The sequence below is a fragment of the Pseudopodoces humilis genome, chromosome 11, assembly GCF_049639895.1.
Source record: "Pseudopodoces humilis isolate 2021_Gansu_Grassland_sample_001 chromosome 11, ASM4963989v1, whole genome shotgun sequence".
In the NCBI taxonomy this organism is placed as follows: Eukaryota; Metazoa; Chordata; class Aves; order Passeriformes; family Paridae; genus Pseudopodoces; species Pseudopodoces humilis.
The window spans coordinates 19,576,846-19,594,938 of NC_142210.1; the positions used below are offsets into that span (position 1 = coordinate 19,576,846).

The 18,093-nt window shown below is 36.5% G+C and overlaps 1 protein-coding gene across 9 annotated transcripts in view; it reads right to left on the reverse strand.

Moving 5' to 3' along the window:
- Positions 1-18,093, reverse strand: part of NAALADL2 (N-acetylated alpha-linked acidic dipeptidase like 2) — a 427,779-nt gene that overhangs the window by 93,679 nt on the left and 316,007 nt on the right. For all 9 annotated transcript variants that reach the window (XM_088061038.1, XM_088061039.1, XM_088061034.1 and 6 more), the window contains 2 exons: positions 9,750-9,896; positions 1,390-1,482 (listed from right to left, as the gene is read on the reverse strand). In XM_088061038.1, coding sequence (XP_087917164.1) covers positions 1,390-1,482; positions 9,750-9,896 — 240 coding nt within the window. The remainder of the gene's footprint in view (positions 1-1,389; positions 1,483-9,749; positions 9,897-18,093) is intronic.

The following is an 18,093-nucleotide window of genomic DNA, read 5'->3' on the forward strand; positions in this document are numbered from 1 at the left end:
AACGACTGTAGCATCAACCAGGAAGAGCAGAGAAGGAAACAAAGGTTTAACATTGATTCTGTACAAAATATCACAGTGCATTAGATATTTAACTTGATATTTACTAGAAGCCAGTTGTTATGGCCCTTGTTGAGCTAGACGTCCATGGGACAAAGAGCTGCCATCTGGGTACTGCTACTGATTTCACTTATTTACATATCCTTAGATTCCTGAAGTTCAGCATATACTGGCCCCTCCAAAAAGCATATATCCTCCAAAAAGTAGTTTCTGATTAAAAGTGGTAATAAATAAGATGAAAGGTTCTGGTATAGAGAAGATAGAAGACTTGTTAAACAGAAACTTAAGCACACTTTTTATTATTTTTCTCGCCTCTGTTTCACAATTCAGAAGACAGAATGTCTAAACATGGCAGTTTCTGCCTTTCCAACTCCATGACAGCTATTTGCAAAACATTAATAACAGCAGACTGCTAACTTCAAATTCATGAAGTAAATTAAATCCTTCACAGAAATTAAATTCACTGTGCTAATTGTTTCCTCTTTTGCTTTAAACAAACAAAGTCTGGTGAGAAGTATACAGTTCTGCACACACAAAACTGAGTCCTTATTTCACCAGCAGGAATGAAATTTTCTCCACCTCCCTCATTCCACTACTTAAAATATGAAATGACTGGTCCACCTCCTAAGGGACTGTAAATAAATTTCCATTCTTTATTCATAACCTAATAAAAACATATTAAGGCAAGCATGATGATGTTTTGATGGTCATCTGCACCCTAGGAATTGTTTGCACCATTTAAGTAACCACTAACAGCATTCATTCACAGGTTGCAGAAATCCTTCACCTTTTAGGTAAATTCACTAACTAACAAAGTAATCTCAAAATGATCTGATATCCTGATTATGACATTATTTATGTACAGCACCAAAGGACAGAGGGGGGTCTTGCTTTATGTTCCAGTTGCACTTAGAGCCCTATTGTTCAATCATCAGACATAGAGAACAGTTATTACTATTCATAGAATTGTATAAAACGAGCTTAAGGCAGGACTGAGGCATAAAATTAGGCTGCAGCAAGTGTTAAAACTATATTAAAATTAAAACCATAATGCAGTTACTTGGTACAAACTACTGAAACTCTCTGTGGTCCATGTGCAACACCTGCTGCTTGTGTAAAAATATGCTTTTTGTACCTACAACATCCCCCTCAGCTCATTCTCTGTTTGACCCTCACATTCTGTCATGTCATAAATCACAAAATGAGTGCAAAAAAGGCTTTTTTTTTCCTATGTATTAGTGAATTATCTGGCAAAATAGGATCCTGATCCCAGCTATGACTCCCACCCAACATGGAACAAATAATAAATGCACATGACAAAGGGATACTTACCAGGAAATACAGCTCCTTTTAGATATCCAATGACATTAGAAATTGTCTTGTAAGTTGTGACAGATTGAATGTTCAGACTGATTATTTTTTTGCCTGTTAAAAGATAAAAAAAAAAAATGGAAATGTTAAACTATTTATCCAGCCAAGAAATATCCAGGTCAAAGATATAAATTCCACACATATTAAAAAATATAAAATTATAATGAGAAGGTAAAAAAAACCCAAAAAACAAACAAACCTGAGTAGGAGCCACAGATTAAAATATGAAATAGGACATTATTTTCTTAGTCCCATTTATCAGCATGATTCAAAGATGGAATCTCAAAGGAGATCTCTACTCCTTGAGATAAAAGATCATTGAATTCACTCAATAAATGCTGCCAGAATACAACAGAAAAAAAAATAAATTAAAAGAGTAGGATTTACATAACTCTGTGATAATAAAATTTGCCTTAATCTTTAGAGGTTTTTCTCACTTAATCCTTAGCCTAGGTAAATCTATCAATAACATTCATGAAATTATACCTGGTTTATATTGCATTTTCTTCTGGAGAAAAGCCCCTGTGTTAAATGAGATGGGAACAGTCAGACCTCCCCACAGCTTTGCCAGCTCAGCCTTTGGTGATGCTCTTGAGAACATCAAAAGATGTTCTGCCAACAGAAGCCAGGGGTTTTGGTTTAGCTGGCATCAGATGAAAAAAAGGTGCAAATACAAAGGCAGAATTATTTCAAAAGCTGCTAAAATCTAAGGAATTTGCCAGTACTGCCATGCCTGTGGAGATTGGAGCACAGAACAAAGCCAGAGCAGAGCAAATATCTGAGTTTAAATAGATTAAAAGAAGGTGGGACACAGAAACCACCTGAGTTCCTGCAGTTTGTGACAGTGGAAGCCAGCCCACCAGCCATGGGGAGCTGCTGACACCTTCCAAATGTTTCATTTGCCTGGTAACAGACTGTGGTAACATCCAGCTCATCTGAAAGGTCAGAACTTCTATCTGAGGGAAATGAAGGTGTCTTGAACTGCTTGAACCTCAAAAGAATCAGTTGTGTGACAAGAACCAGCCTGAGCCCACACCTGCAGGGAGATTCTCCTCCATCCATGACCCCATGGCAGAATTGTGCTCAAAGGCATCTCGTGGGCAGAATTCCTTCCATGTCCATACCCCAACTGCCACAGACCAAAATTAAAATATTCCACAGATCACTTTGCTCTCTAAGTCCCGGGTTATCACCCTCCCACAGATCTATTTCTAACAGTTTCTTCCCAGGCTTTGTTTCCTGAGATGGCACAGAATATGAGAGCGGGGAGTTTACTGCAACATGTGAAACAAAACCAACACATCCTTACTGTTCTTCTGCTGGTTCATATGGTAAATTTACTTCAAAATTTTCTTAAAATACAATACAATATGTTTTATTTCATTAGTCTTCATTGGTATTTAAAAAAGCAAGCCAACTGCTAGCTTTTGTTTATGAATTATGAAAATGAATTAGCAATAGTTATTCTATTTTTTATTCAGACCAAACCTCTTCTCTTATCAATAGATGTAGCTTCTCTATTAGTTTTTGTTTATGAATTATGAAAATGAATTAGCAATAGTTATTCTATTTTTTATTCAGACCAAACCTCTTCTCTTATCAATAGATGTAGCTTCTCTACGACAATTCTGGTTTTGCTTGAACAAACCAGTCAGGAAAATGCAAGCCAGGCAGTTAAATAAAAATAAGCCCCGGCACATGACTTTGCAACAATCAATCACAGCACTTTAATATTTTGATTTGTCATGTAATTAACTTTGCTCTTCTGATGTACATTACTGTAAGATTTATTAATGCCATGTAAATGAACCATGTTTGTTCAATAAATCCACAGATATTATTTTAGAATTTAAAAAAATAGTTCAATAAAAAAATAGACCAAAGGATTCCCATAGGGTCTCTTAAAACAAGTTAAAACAGCTCAAGCCATCTCTGTTGATTAAGCAGCTTAAATTTAATCTAAACTATGCAAGTTACTTCTTGCTGCTGTTTCTCACCTACAACCATTCTAGAGCCAATTTACTCTTCTTAAAAATAAAAGGAGATTTTAAAGTCAAAACTGATTTCCTTTCCTTTTCCTACACCACTTTAAGATGTTTGTTCCTTTAGGCCCCTTCTCAGACAAAAAGAAGATAAATCCTTTTGAAGACAACTGACTTCACTGTTTTTCCTTAATCAACATCAGCTATCCAGTGTCCAACTGACAATAAAGACACAGAAAATGAACTTGTGGCAATACCCACATTCCAACATCAGATACTTGAGTTAACACTCAAGGAACACAGAAGTCAGCTTGAAGTGACTTGGGCTTATAGGCTTAGAACATCAGCTGAAAAGGCTGAAACTGCTCTTTGGTATACAGCAGAAGCAAAACTTAATCCCCTCTAAACAGTTCTGACAACAAACCTCGTGTCCTAACACTGTATTTTAAGGATCTTGACAACTTTCTCCTTTTTTTTCCTTTTTGTTTTAAATTTTCCTATGTTCTCCAGAAAGCTATAAGGAGACTTTACCTTAGCATTATTCAGGATACACTGTCTTTCTGTAAGCTAAAAGCTACTTCTGGAATAGAAGAGCACAAACATATTTACTGTTATTTCTTTATTTCTTTCCTGACCTGCAATTTTTAAATTGTCTCATACCACATGATTACCTTCTCCTCTCACACTTACATAGCTATTTTTAGAAATCAATGCTTATTTTTTCTCTCATTTGACCTATCATCAGACAGTTCTCTTAGCATTTGAGTACTGGATTTTAAAAAAGCATCTTTAGGAACTCAGGTTTGAAAACTGAACTCATTTGACAAGATTTTTTGCTAATTATTGACAAAAACTTCTCTACATGCACACTTAACTGCAGTTTGGAAAAATCAAGTATTAGCTGAATTCAAGGATTTCAGTAGAATAACTCCTGGATCATAAACCCCAAAATTATTTCAGTAGACTGCTGAAACAAAGTACATTAAATAACCTCCAGTAATGCAATAATGCAGTTTTTGAGATAGTTCCTGTTGAAATCAACACCTGAATAAACATGGATGTCTGAAATCACAACAGAACTAGAGATTTCAAACATCATCAAATATCCATGCTCATGTGTCTTAGAAGACACTAATTGAGCAGCATAAAACTGCACTTGACAGATCACCATGTCAATTTGAGTGAAAAACCTTATTTACTATGTATTTTATGTAGTTTTTGAAGTTCAAACACAGAACTTTATGTAAAGAAATATAATCATCACATGCTTATACGTTAGTTTATAAATAAACTGCATTTATTATGCAGTTATGTATCACAGCAGGACTTACAAAAACACTACATGCAACATGGTATATGTAGAAAAGTGACTAATTATAAAATAGTACATACTTAAGAATGTATATAATCTCAGAAAAATACTGTGGGATACTATAAAATTGCATATGCAAAAATCAACACTGAATCTATGCAATGTACAGGATTGCTGAGCTATAAAACTATTTGTACAGGAATTTGTCAGAACTCCTAGACAGATGTAATGAAAAGCCTTCACATTTTCTTTGTGTATAAACAATACACCATCTAAATCTGGTATCCCTAACATTTTTTCCTAATAGATTTCTATTTGATTAATCAACATACTTTCTTTTTTGAACAAATATTCATAGATCTTAAGTCTCCAAGCCTAATCTTAGCATGAAGAGCTTAATGAATAAACTCCTTGGTATTTGATCATCTTTCTTGACCTACAGTGAGGAATCCAGAAATAAAACTCTTCAGATGAAGAGCTCTTGAAATAAGAAATGCCTAGAATAAAGTCCTTTAAGGAGGCCCTAAACTAGGAAGGCCTAATGTGATACAGAATAAATGTGTCACAGTCAACATCAAAGAGAGTTGAAAATGCTTCAGATGGCATAGTTGAATTTCATAACCTCACACTACTTTCATTCTTTACCTGCTTTATAGCAATCAAAAGCAAAGCATCACACATGAAAACATTGCAGCAGAACAGAATTCTGAAAATATATCTTGATCATTTACAATTCTGGTAGAAAATCTCTCGAGGCTTCAGGTGGGAGTAGAGGGAAGATATAGAAAAAATGCTTCACACTGTTCATGCTTAATTCTTCACATGAACTTCTGTTTAAAAAACGAATAGAATTTCAAGTGTTCATGAAAAGAAAATCTGAGAGTATTGGTACAAATGTCTGTAAGTTTTCATATACAGGATGTCTGAATTAGATCAGAGATCCCTATTTAGCTTGTTCTTTCAAATGCCAGTAAGAGACATCTGCAGAACTTTGTTATATTTCTACTGTTATGTACAGTGATTCCAGGTTTGGTAGGTACAGTAACATGCACTGCTACACAATCTGCTGGCACCTTTCTCTATTTGCTTCCTTAGATGCTTTAGCACAGTGCAAATACCCAGAAATGGTGGTATTGTTTGCATATTGGTTTCACAGTGTGAGATAGTCCAGCCAGAGTTTATTAAATATGGTAGTTTTGATTTTCTCTGACAGGCAGCAAACTACGAAGGAGAAACACATATAATATTATCACAAGGCTGTAGTTTAACAGGAGGAGATGTGTCCTTCCTCACTCCATGCCCTTCCTCTGACTGAAAAGAAGGCAGGCTTGATTTGCACTAGTGCAGCACTTGGCAGAGAATTTTATTTATCTTGGATGAGAATGGTATAATATGGAAAGTAACAGACTCTTCCAATTATCCCTTTCATATAATTAATGGTTCAAATTTCACATGATCAGAGTTGACTATAAACTCAGTATAACGAACATCTGACATGTGGAACTACATAAAATAGAAGTTCAAAGTCTCATAAAAATTCATTGTGTTGTGCTACAACCCTTTCCAGTGACAGTCAGTTCTGGTTATCTGTTCCACTCACCCATTTTGTCAGAGCAGGTAGATTTATTTGCAGCCTACAATGGAGCTCTGCACTGCAGTCATTGTGATGACTCACTATTGATCAGTGACTGTAATTTGTAGACTAAAAAAAGGTTACAAAAGATCAAAAGATTCTACCTAGAAAAGCATTTTGATCTGAGTAATTTTACTGTCTGCAACAGAATGCTGGGAGTCTTTGTATACCTGGCTCTATTATTCACACAGTGTTTGATATCATTCAAGTTACTTAAACTATTCATGCTTTGGCTTTATACTTTTTGAAGTTAAAGTATAAAAAAATTACACCTATTGCACAGGAAAAGGCATTAGGAGGAGGTAAGAAATGGGATGTTTAAGTGAGATCACTTGCATGACACTTCTTGCCAATTGAGCTGTGCTGCTCAGCCCTGCTGGGTCACACCAGCTGCTCATCCTCATCCCCAAGAGTGACCAGCAACAGAAATGTGGAGGAGAATGGAGGAATAGGATGGGCCACAGAACAGGATGATGCCCCAGACACCTGGAGACTGATCACTACTGAAATCCTGGATCTTTCTCATCTTCTCACTTCTCAGACATTAATCAGGTTGAGAATGAAAACTGACACTTAAAACCAAAGGGAAAAATTACACACATAACACTAATGTGTTTAAATACCAGGCTTCCAGGATTACCATTCAAACCAAAGTATATGGTCATTAGTGTCAAAAAACACTTTGTAAAATAATTACCATTAGATACATTTACATTAAATACTCAAGAGTTTAATTGAAAAAGGGTAATTTGTACATTACTGTAATCTCCCAAATAGTTGGAAACAACAAAGGCAGTTCACTGTACACAGCAAGACTTTCTTCATTTATGTTTATAGGAGTGTTTTAGCTTTACAATAACCTTCACAATGTTCTAGCAAATATCTGAGTAAGATTGTAAAAAAAAGGGGAAGCTTCAAAAGTTTACAGTTTCTCTATAGAACTTCACTCTGAAATTCCTTCTAATTGCCTATCTTTGGGAAAAAGTTCATGGGAGCACAGAATTTCAGATTAATGAGGATTAACAATAATGTACCGTACCAAACAAAAAGCAAATCTAATTACTGACTTCATCTAACACAAAATTAACAGCTGACTTCAGTTCCCACTATTTGCTTTGTAGGTCCTGAGCTCTCAAACTATGTGGGATGTTTGCCTCCATCCTCCCACTCCCTCTGTCACATTTTGTCTCTTGAAAACTGCAAGGCTAAGGGAAAAAAAGCAGCAATGTGAGAAAACTATATATAAATGTTTAATCATTACTGATGAGTCTGCTGTTCAGCTTTTTGAAACATAATGATGAGAGAATGATGATCATTTTATCCTAACAAATTTTAAGCCAACCAATCATCTGAATTGCTCATTCACCTCTTTTGACAGATAAGTGATGAGTCCTACGTCAGAAGTGAAATCTCTCTCTTAAGCTTCTTCAAATCAACAGGAAGACTGCAAATTCAACCTTCTCTCTTCTCAAAATGCATTGCTGTCCTCAGCATTATCTCTTTAGCTATTACCAGTATTAAATAGCTATACACCATTTCTTATCAGAAGACCAGTCTTTTATCTCTTCCATTAAGGCATGACACTGAGCAACAGCACACTCTGTGCTCCAGAACATCGACAGCTGCACCATTACTACAACGAAAAATATATCATAACACATTACAGAATTATACAAGGATTCTTATAGTCCCTATTTTCTCAATAAATTAAGACTTTTAAAAAATTCCCCCATGGATTACTGTGGTTCAGAAGCTTTACATGAAAACAGACAAAGCTGTTGTGTTCACCCAGAGTGAACCAGACATGGACTGGCTCTCACTAGACTGCTGGCTTGGAATATTCTTTCTTTCCAGAAATTCTCCTCTCACAGAATTCCTGTCTTCTCAGGAAAATAAAACAGACATGCCACACCTGTCATAGAAAAAGGAGAATAAGCTGCCCTTCAGGGTGATTCTGTCCTGCAGCCTCCAGACAAAGCTTTTTGAGAAGCAGACACTGTGCAGCCTTTTATCTTCCTAAAATGAGTGTCATTTTCCAGCCCAAATTCAGGCTTTGCTCCAGGCACTTCAGCTGTTGAAAATTCCTTCAATACTAACAAGCTCCATGCATCCTACCTGGAATGGTTAAGCACTTGTTCCTTCCAAAATGGCCTTTTCCTTTTTTCCTACTGGTTGTGGGGACAGTCATTTTTAAAATTAAAAGTTGACTATTAAAGTATCTAGTCAGCCATGCATGGAGAACAACTGTCCTGCCTGACCACAACAGCTTAAGCCATGAAGCATGAGGTCATCAGCCTTCCTTTTTAGTATGTATAACTACAAATGCTAACACAAGTCATAAAATTAATCAACCTTTTTTATGACTTGTTGTATCGTACTCGTATTCCACAATAACCTTTCCAAAAGCAATAAACAAGGGATACAGCACATGATAGTGCACTGACTGCCCTTAACATTTGTTTTTACTGTTATCATCACTGTGTGCAGCACAGGATACAGTGGCTAAATTAATTTGCCTCCTCCTTTCCAAGACCACGGTTTCAAATCAATTCATTCAAATGGGCATTATAATAAAATACACCATTTTTTTGCTGGTGAAAGATGGACAGGTACAAAACCAAACTGAAGACTGTTTATTGAAGAATTACTGTTTAAACGTGTACCTCATCTAGAATGTTCTCTGTTAGATGTTCCTTCGGTGAAACACTTGCTGGAAGACTTTAGTCTTACTTTTTTCCCCTTCCTATTTCAGCAATAAGTTTTTTCAAGCAATAACCTGTGTGACTTTGCTAATGGCATTATTTCTAGGGAGATACTATGAACGCACTAATCTGGCTCCACTCAAGGTATTTTCTCCTTATCATGATGCCCGTTTTCCTGGTGAAACTCGGAGAAAAAGCTGCCTGAAGGTTCAGGTACGCTGTTTATTCTATAGAATATACAAATTAAGGAACATAGAGACACATTTAGAATTTAAATGTTATTATTCCAGAAACAGATAAAAACCTCACAGAATAATATAGTTCCTGATGCCTTAATGTTAAAATTCCATTATTAGGAGTACAGCAAAGCCTAACAAACCACATTGCAGCACTAACAAACTCTCCCTCAAGTGATGGTACCTACACAGAAGAGGTTCTAAGTCAATATTAAGAATTAGTGCCTTCTAAGAATCAATGCCTTCTACTAGTTTCTATTTTTTTTTTAAACCACAACTTCCATCTATCAGATTTTAGGATTTTATAATTTTTAAAGTGTCGATAGCTTCTTCTAGAAAGCATCTAAGCAAAACATACCCAGAATCAGCTAAACCTCTTAGTTCTAAAGTTGTAGAAAGTGGATTTGGAGTCTGTGAGGAACATTGCACAGGTGAAGTGTGTTTGAAAAGCATTACCTGCAGCTGGCAGCTGGAGGGGTGTACACCTGTCTTTTTGGGCTGTGTCCTCCCCAGGCAGGGAAACAAGTTTTCTGGCAAGCACCGCAGAAATTGGTTGTACCAGCAGTGTTGTGAGGTTCAGTCGATTTTGCCTGTAGCTTCCATCTTAAATAACAGGAAAGGGAAGAGCAATTTAGTAAATGAAAATTAGATTTCTCTCCTTCATAAACCAAACACAGAAACACAAATCTCTACCACACAGCTTAAAACAACTGATTTAGATAAGCAGCTGTTGTTTTGTGCTTATAATACTGAAAAAAAAAACCCCAAAAAGAAAAAGCTCCTTCAAGAACGTGTACTACAAAATTACATGTACATATTATGGTAGCTGGGCAATAGAAAGAAACAAGAAAGAAACTGTTAAAAGAGTCTGACCAGATATTAAACTGTGAATTAAACACATCAAATTAAATTGATGTGTAGATAAAGGAATCATTGATAAATAGAAGAACTGATCAGCAATAACTTTCAAATTCAAATAAAGCCTGAACAGCTGAAGGAGGTCTGGAGTTGGAAGGTACTAAACAGACACATTGAGTGGAAAAAGGTTTGGATCAGAAAGCATCAGAATTCTTCATTTACAGCTGAATCATCTTAAGCAGACATAGTGCAAACCTCTCAGTATCAGTAGTTTCATGCAAATATTAAAATATCCCTTTCCCTGAAAAAATGTGAGTTACCATACACATGCCTGTCTAACATGTGATCATGGAAAGATTTCTGATGAAATAATGAGATGTTTTGGGAGACCAGCTGACAGAACTGGGGGTGGGGGAAAACTGAACTTTGCACACAGAAATGCTCTGAAACACTTCAGGAATAAACACCTTTTTTTTCTCAGCTATCGCAGCTGGCCTGATGCAGGGATCATGGAAAGCAGGAACACTTCTGGCAGATGAAAAACCCACCACAGAAAAGGAGGGGAGGTTGATAGCCTGGGGCAGGACACACCTCTAACACAACCTGCAACTCCCTCAAAGCCTCACAGTGCTCCTGCCCCTGCTCAATCATGTCCAAACCTTCAATCAGAGATTCAGAATACAAGGCCTGTCCCTGAGACCTCTGTGAAACAAATACCGTATTTCCTGTCAACATCGAGTTCTTTACTACCCAAAAGCATCCTTTAAATTCCTGCAGGCACAAAGGGAGGAAGCTATCAGCAATCAGCAGCACGTTTCAAATAAATTTCTATAAAACTACTACCAGGATGGTTGTTGCTGAACCACAGTATAAATAATAAAAAAATCTAGGCACATCTTCAATTTTATTTATTTATTTTTTTAAATCTACACACTCCTGAAGCTTTTTATAGTATACCTTCAATCCTTATGTGAAAATTGACCAAAGCTGTATTATTTCATTGTGGAAAAGCAAAAGGTGTTGTTCACCCCTAATGCTTAGTGGCAAAGTGATCAGTGTTGAGTTTGAATGAATCAGACAATTTTTTAGGTGGAAAGGTAAAGGTGGTTCAAAATATAATTTTTTAAAAAAGCTTTGTCTCATCAAAGTTGGTCTGGGTTCAAAATCACTTAAAGCTGTCACTTCAGTAAACTGACGGCAAAATCAGTTTGGTCAAGCTTTGAGAGTCTGTTTCTGCAATCAAAAACAATCTTAAAAAGTCCATCAGAAATGTGCAATTGAGACATTATTTTCTGTCCAGTGTTTGTCAATCTGCAGACTGTATTACAGGGGCAATGAAGCTCAAAACGTTTCAGATGAGAAACATCTCTCATTTCACCAGCTACTCACAACTTGAGCCTCAGACCTGAATAACCTGTCAAAGACACACTTTCAAGAACAACTTACAGGAGAAACCCCTCTATATTTAAGAATGAATCCTCTCACAACAGAAGATGGAGTTTGAGGCATGGCAGAAAAAGGAAAAAAAAGAATCTACGGAAAGGCAGATTTAAGTTATCTGGGCAGTTTTATCTGGAAGAAAAGCTTTCTAATAGGAGGAATTCATAAAGACTTCTCTAGGCAGGTGATAAAAATCTCTTAAACTGAAATCTTTTTAGAGAAAAGTGTAAGCAAACATTTGTCAGGAATGATGCAGATATGGCTGATGCCTTGAGGGAAGGTGCTACATCAGATGACCTCCTGACATCTTTTCCAAACCTAATTTCTATAAAAATCTCTAGCAACTAAACTTGATGAACTGTTAACAGAGAAAAAAAAAAAAACCAACACTATTTGAATTAATATTAAAAAATGCTTTGAAAAAAAAAAAATAGAGTTCCTTTCTCTCTGCCAGGCATTTATTAATGGCCACTTGTTAAGGAGGCTGAGGAAAGCAATGTGCATCGTGACCAGATTGTAAAAGTGAACCATTCAAGACCAATCTCTCCAGTGCACATTTGAAAATCTGGAGATTTTCAGGGCTGCCAGTTAAAGCCTAATCATTCAGGTTTTAAATATTCTTGGGCTTGGTCACTGACAGTGAAACAGTGCAGAGTAACTTCATAAAGAAACAAACATACTGAAAGAACTTGGGGATTCTTGCTGGCACTTTCTCTGCTGGATGCCAAACCCTTCAGAGCACAGAGCGCTTTCAGGATCTGTGGGAACAACAAATGCTTCAAGGATAATTTAAATTTGATATTTTGCTTGCAATGAAATTTAGTTTTATATCATGAAACTCTTCCAAGAAGCAGAATTCCTTCTTCTCTGCAAGTCTAACAATGTAACTGTGCCACGCCTAGAACCACTATTAATTTCAGAAAGTCCCTAGAGAACTTACTGCAAAGTGAGAAGGAAAATATAATAATCAATTATTAAGTTAATTTAGGAACTCAAAAAGAGGCAATCTTTAGAAAGCTTTTGCACAGAAAGCAAGGCCAGAACTTCTACTTCTGCAGTGACTGTGTTTTATGTTTTCTTTTTCAATGCAAGCAATAAACCTTGAACACCAGTTTCCACCCTGCTCAGACTGGGACAAACTCCTGCATTTCACAGCGCTCCATCACTTAATTCACTGGTACTGACAACATGCTCTGGGATTTCTGAATTTAACAGTAATACTTGTGCACCATACCCTGCTCAGTTCTGAGTAAAAGTACAATTTTATCATCATTTCAGTGACTTTTTTGAAGACTGAAAAATCAGAGAGTTAGTCACAATGTCATACTTCTCTAGCCCAAAAATACTGCTTCACCCACAGCTTCCTCAGTATCATGGAAATAATCTTTTACTTGCATTTTTCTAAGAAGTTTTGCATTATGTGAATCAACTTTCTGTTCATTTTTGTTTAAATTCCAGCTTCAAAGGAAGATTGGACAGAACATTGTATTTAATCATTATGTGTTTATTCAAAGCACCTTCTGCCAGGATCATATAAAACAAAAAGTTAACAACTAAATCTGTCTAAAAAGCTTACTGACAGAACTCATCAAAATAATTCCTTCTATGACCTGATACACTGTTTTAATGAAATTCCCCCAAAAATACAGAGAAAAAAAGTAGTCTAACTGAACACTGAGCCATAATTGTACGTAGCCACGTCTTTGACTTTCTGCTGCATTAATAATACAGCAGTATTAGTTTTGAAATATCTGAAGTGAATGGCTCATTAATTTTTCACCTTAAGCTTAATAGAAATTTGAAAAACAGTTTTATGCTGAAAACAGACACTCCAAGCAGGACTTCACAGCACATGATGGGAATAAATTAGAGCATAAAAGACAGAATAGCGTGCGTTTGGTCAAATGAGACGGTTCTGTCACTCAATTGCCTGAAGTGAAGAGTCAGTGCAATGCATTCCTGTGCAGGAGGCATTCTTACATTTATTCATTCCCAGAGCATATCTGCACTTTCCTTTGTCAGCACTTGATCTCCTATTAGGCATGACAAACCCAAAGATGTATAAACTGACATGTCACAGACATTTATGTTATTTGTGCTTTGAACCTGTTCGCAGCTTTCCCCCACCTTGGCTGGTAGCGTTAGCAGCTGTGAGCTCTCACTGCTTGTCCTGCAGCCAGTCACAATGACCTGCTTCTATTTCTCTGAAAAATCAGCTTATCTGTCTGGCTTTTATCTAACCAGAGGCTGAAGCTGAAAGGAGCTGTGCAGCACCTACAACAGGAAGGCTCTGGGTACTGAACTCACACCATGACTGCTAATCACTGTAATTTTGCTATGCAGCAGCTGCTTGATTACATCTTCAGCTACAGCAGCTTACAGTACTGTCCCCATGTCCATTAAGACAGACTCTTCTAACTCAAAAAAACAGCCTTCAATTAAGCCTACACATCCCACTTAACCTCTGCTAGAAAATGCATCCACCTGCTATACCTCACAAAGTCACTGACACATTTTTTTTGCCTTTCTAAATTTTCTCTTTTAACAAAGAAACTCATTCTAGCTGTTATTTCTTGCTGAAAGTGGATACAGTCAGAATATCGACCCAGAAAAACTGGTGCTGTTCTGCAAGCAGTTATGAACAGGAAATTCTGAGAAAGCACTTCCCAGCTGCTCACCGAAGTCACATAAAGGTTTTTCTGCATATTCAGTCAAACAGAGACCTTTTCTTCTAACAAAAATGGTGCTGAGCACTCCAAGGTGTTTAAAATGGAAGAAAGAATGGATTTTGTTAATGGCAAGGAGAAGACCATAATTTCAGACTTTCAAATGTCAGCAAGGAAAAGCAAAAAAAACCAAAACTAACTGGCACAGCAAAAAGATACCCAGGAGGAGCAGAACCTGGAGCAGGTGCCTACAGAGTAGAATTGGTAACAAGCAGTTTCCTGCTATGTCTTTATTCAGTTCTCTATGAATTATCCACTAGAATTGAAATGTGGAACATATGCCAGTTTTGAAGTGCTTTGCTTCACTAGCCACTGGTAGAAACACAGAGGAAGAGAAAAACATTTGCTTCTCTTTTGTAAAAAAAAAGAAAAAAAAAAGAACTTTGAAATTCTGCAACCAGGGATTTTAACAACAGCCACAAGGAAACCTTTCAGAGCAGCTTTACAGGCAATGGAGCATGAGATGATGAATCACAACAGCATTGTGTGGCAGCTTGCATTTCAGGATGCATGGCCACAAGTGGACAAGGGATGCTTAGAACTATGCAGTGATTGGAGATAGGGGTGAGGAAGATGGATGTGCCTGTGAAAGGTTTATGCACATTTACAGAAAATACAGAACTGAAAGGCAGTGAGCATCACCTAGAAGAGAAACAAGTCACTGAGAGTTCTCAGAAAGTGTCTAGAAAACATTTTTCAGTTTTATCTTATTGCTGATAGTTAAAAAGGATTCTTTAAAAACACCTTTTCAAAAAAATCCCATTTTCATAATGTTACGCATTAACAAAAAGTTTAAAAGAAAACTGAAGATACCACACCACCTATGATAAATTCCAATAATAATAATAATAATAATAATAATACATCCACTGATACACAGAGAAAGCCAGAACCCCACAGAAATGCTGATTTGCTTTACAGAGTATATTCACTGTATTCTGTTTACATAACATTTTGTGAATGGAGTGGATGCAAATCTGTGTATGTATAACTCAATACTGTCTCTTTAAACAGATTTCTGCTGTCCTTAAAAATAAACCTAAATATTCCACAGTTAATACGGAAAACCCCCAAACCCTCCAGAACTTGCTGTCATTTTTTTCCCTCCCTCACAAGGAAATGTGCTTAACCACCATGAAAGACAAAAAAAAACATCACTCCCCTCTCTCACTGCAAATCACTCTTGTTTTAATGCCTACTTAATGTACTTTAAAAATACTGTCACTCTTGTTTCTTTTTAAGATACAAAGAATAAAAAGCAACGCATGTATTGTGTGAAAGCAAAACTGCTTTGACACACCGATGCAAAACCATCTCATTAATTTAATTTCCCTGCTCCTTTCTGAGAATATTTAATAGAAGAATAAAAAGAAAACCAAACAACTTTTCACAATAGTCTCACCATTTCGAATCTCCCTTTTCATTTAGCTTGTTTTAGTGGCTGATAATTAAAATGACATAGAAGTGGCCAAAATAGAGCAGCATTACATAACATTTCCACACCAATTGACAAGAAGTAAAATTTCTCCTTTTTAAGTATCCTCCAATTGTGTAACCACTAAGTTGTAAAAAGGAAAGAGCATTTCTTCCACATATTACAAATAGCTAAAACATATTTTTATGTTCTACAAACAAAGGAATATAACAGGGGAGAAAGGACAATTCCCAGGTTCTCCTGTTTTAGCAAATGCCTGTCTCACTACTGAACTGAAAAAAAACTCTCCACCAACAGACAGCAGGTTTGGCCATGGGACAAAAAAACCCAAACAACACTGCCCAACATTTTAACAGTGCTGGTGGATATTTAAAAGGGTTGACAGAAGTCTTATGGGTTATAAGACAAAAAATAAGTATCTCTTGATGCGTTAAAAATAGGCTTATTTTAAAAAATCCAAGAATCATAAATTTAGGTTTCTGGCCAACTTACTGTTTGCCATCCATAGTGAATTCAAACCCCCAGGATATTAAATACTTTAGTATTTAATTCTGGATTCTATTTGAGGTATTCTTGATAGCAGAACATCTACTTAGCACCTTCTACCATCATTAAATTCAAGATCATAGGTACAACCCACTGTAAGGGGGGTATGTGGAAATAATCAAAGCTGAAAAGATTGGAAACACTCAGAACCATCAGCTATGTTAAAAGCTGGCCACAAACTGCTGCAACCATCTTATCCAAATCCTAATCTGGATAATAATTTGATATATTTTACCTTCTGAAAATATGCAGAGGTATTAATCCAATGGAGTTCAGCAGAGCTACTTGAAGCAATTGCTCTGATGTTCAGAATAACTGCACAATCCAAATTGTTAAGTACCAGACACATATTTGGACTTGCTTTTTTTTTAATCTTTGTCTTAGGGAAAACCACTTCAGGAATCCTACACCTGCAAGCCTACGTGTGAAATGTACCTGTTTGTTGCTCCCAGGAAATATATTTCCCAGACTATTATATATAGGATGTTCTTGAACTGAAATCTGGAGGGAAGCTCGTGTGTATGCGTGTCTGTGCAGGAGGGAACACAAATCAAAGCGATGAACTCAGCTTGGCAGACGTGGATTTTAAAACTGATATATTACAGAACATTTTCAATTCAAGTGGCAAGAACATTATGGAATTTGCTATCAGTTCCACTGGGGGAAAAAAAAAAAAATTAAAAAAGTTCTCTGCTCCTGATCCAGGCAGCCAAGCAGGAGCAATGGAGTCACAGCAGCAAGGAGGGCACACAGCAGCTCCTGCATCAATTATGTTTTCTGTTAACCTCTACAAGAAATAAGGAACTTCTGCCACATTGACAGGTTGGTCTTGGAGCTTGTTCCCTCATGAACTAAACCTTGGTGGTGGCCACCACAGATGGAACAAACAAAGTGGAAATGAGACACTGATACAGATTTCCTTTCCTCCAGTGAGGATGGAGACTAAAGATAGTAAAATAAGGGTCTGGCATTGTACAAACACACATCAGGTAACATATACCATCCTTGTTCTGATTATGAACAAGCACACATTCCTGCTTATTCACAATAATGAGATTTATTGTTATTAAAAATAATAAAAGCCCTATAGCACTCTGCAAGGAATGGAATGGAGATAGAAAATCTGTAAGAAAACACCGAAAGTGACAGGTTTAGGATGACAATTATTTTGTTTACAGCATGTAGTGAACATTGCAATGACTCACAATCACATGCTGTCTGTACATATTTGGAGGATGCCATGAAATAAAATTGCATATGTTATCTGTGGTACACAAGGCTTTTCTTAAAGTAATAAGCATCTCTGATACATTCTTCCAGATTTGTTTGAAACCACTGAAAGCCACATTTTGGCTTCACCACAGTTTAATTGTGCCAGCACAGTTGTTTCAGGAGCCACATTATGAACCAGATCAGCACAATTTAAAAATCAGTGCTCTTAATTAAATGAGCAGAGTAAGAGATTAGCTGGGATGAGGATATGGAAGGCACAGCAGGAATTCCTCCAATTCAACCCAAAGCCTTCTATTCCCATGCCACAATTCCAGGAGATTCCCGTGTCCTCTAGGACCTAAAGCCATTGCCAGACATAGAATGACACTTAGATATGCATGTAAATTCAAAACCTTCTTAAAGATTTTAAAAAATAATTGAAAAATCTTTGCATTATTTTTCTGTAGGTTTTTCTGTTTTTTTTAAGTTGTAACATACTTCAAGAAAACCATTTAAAAAAAGAAAGCCTCTAATATTCTGGCTGAAAATGATAAATAATTAATATGCATCTGCTGCTTTAGCA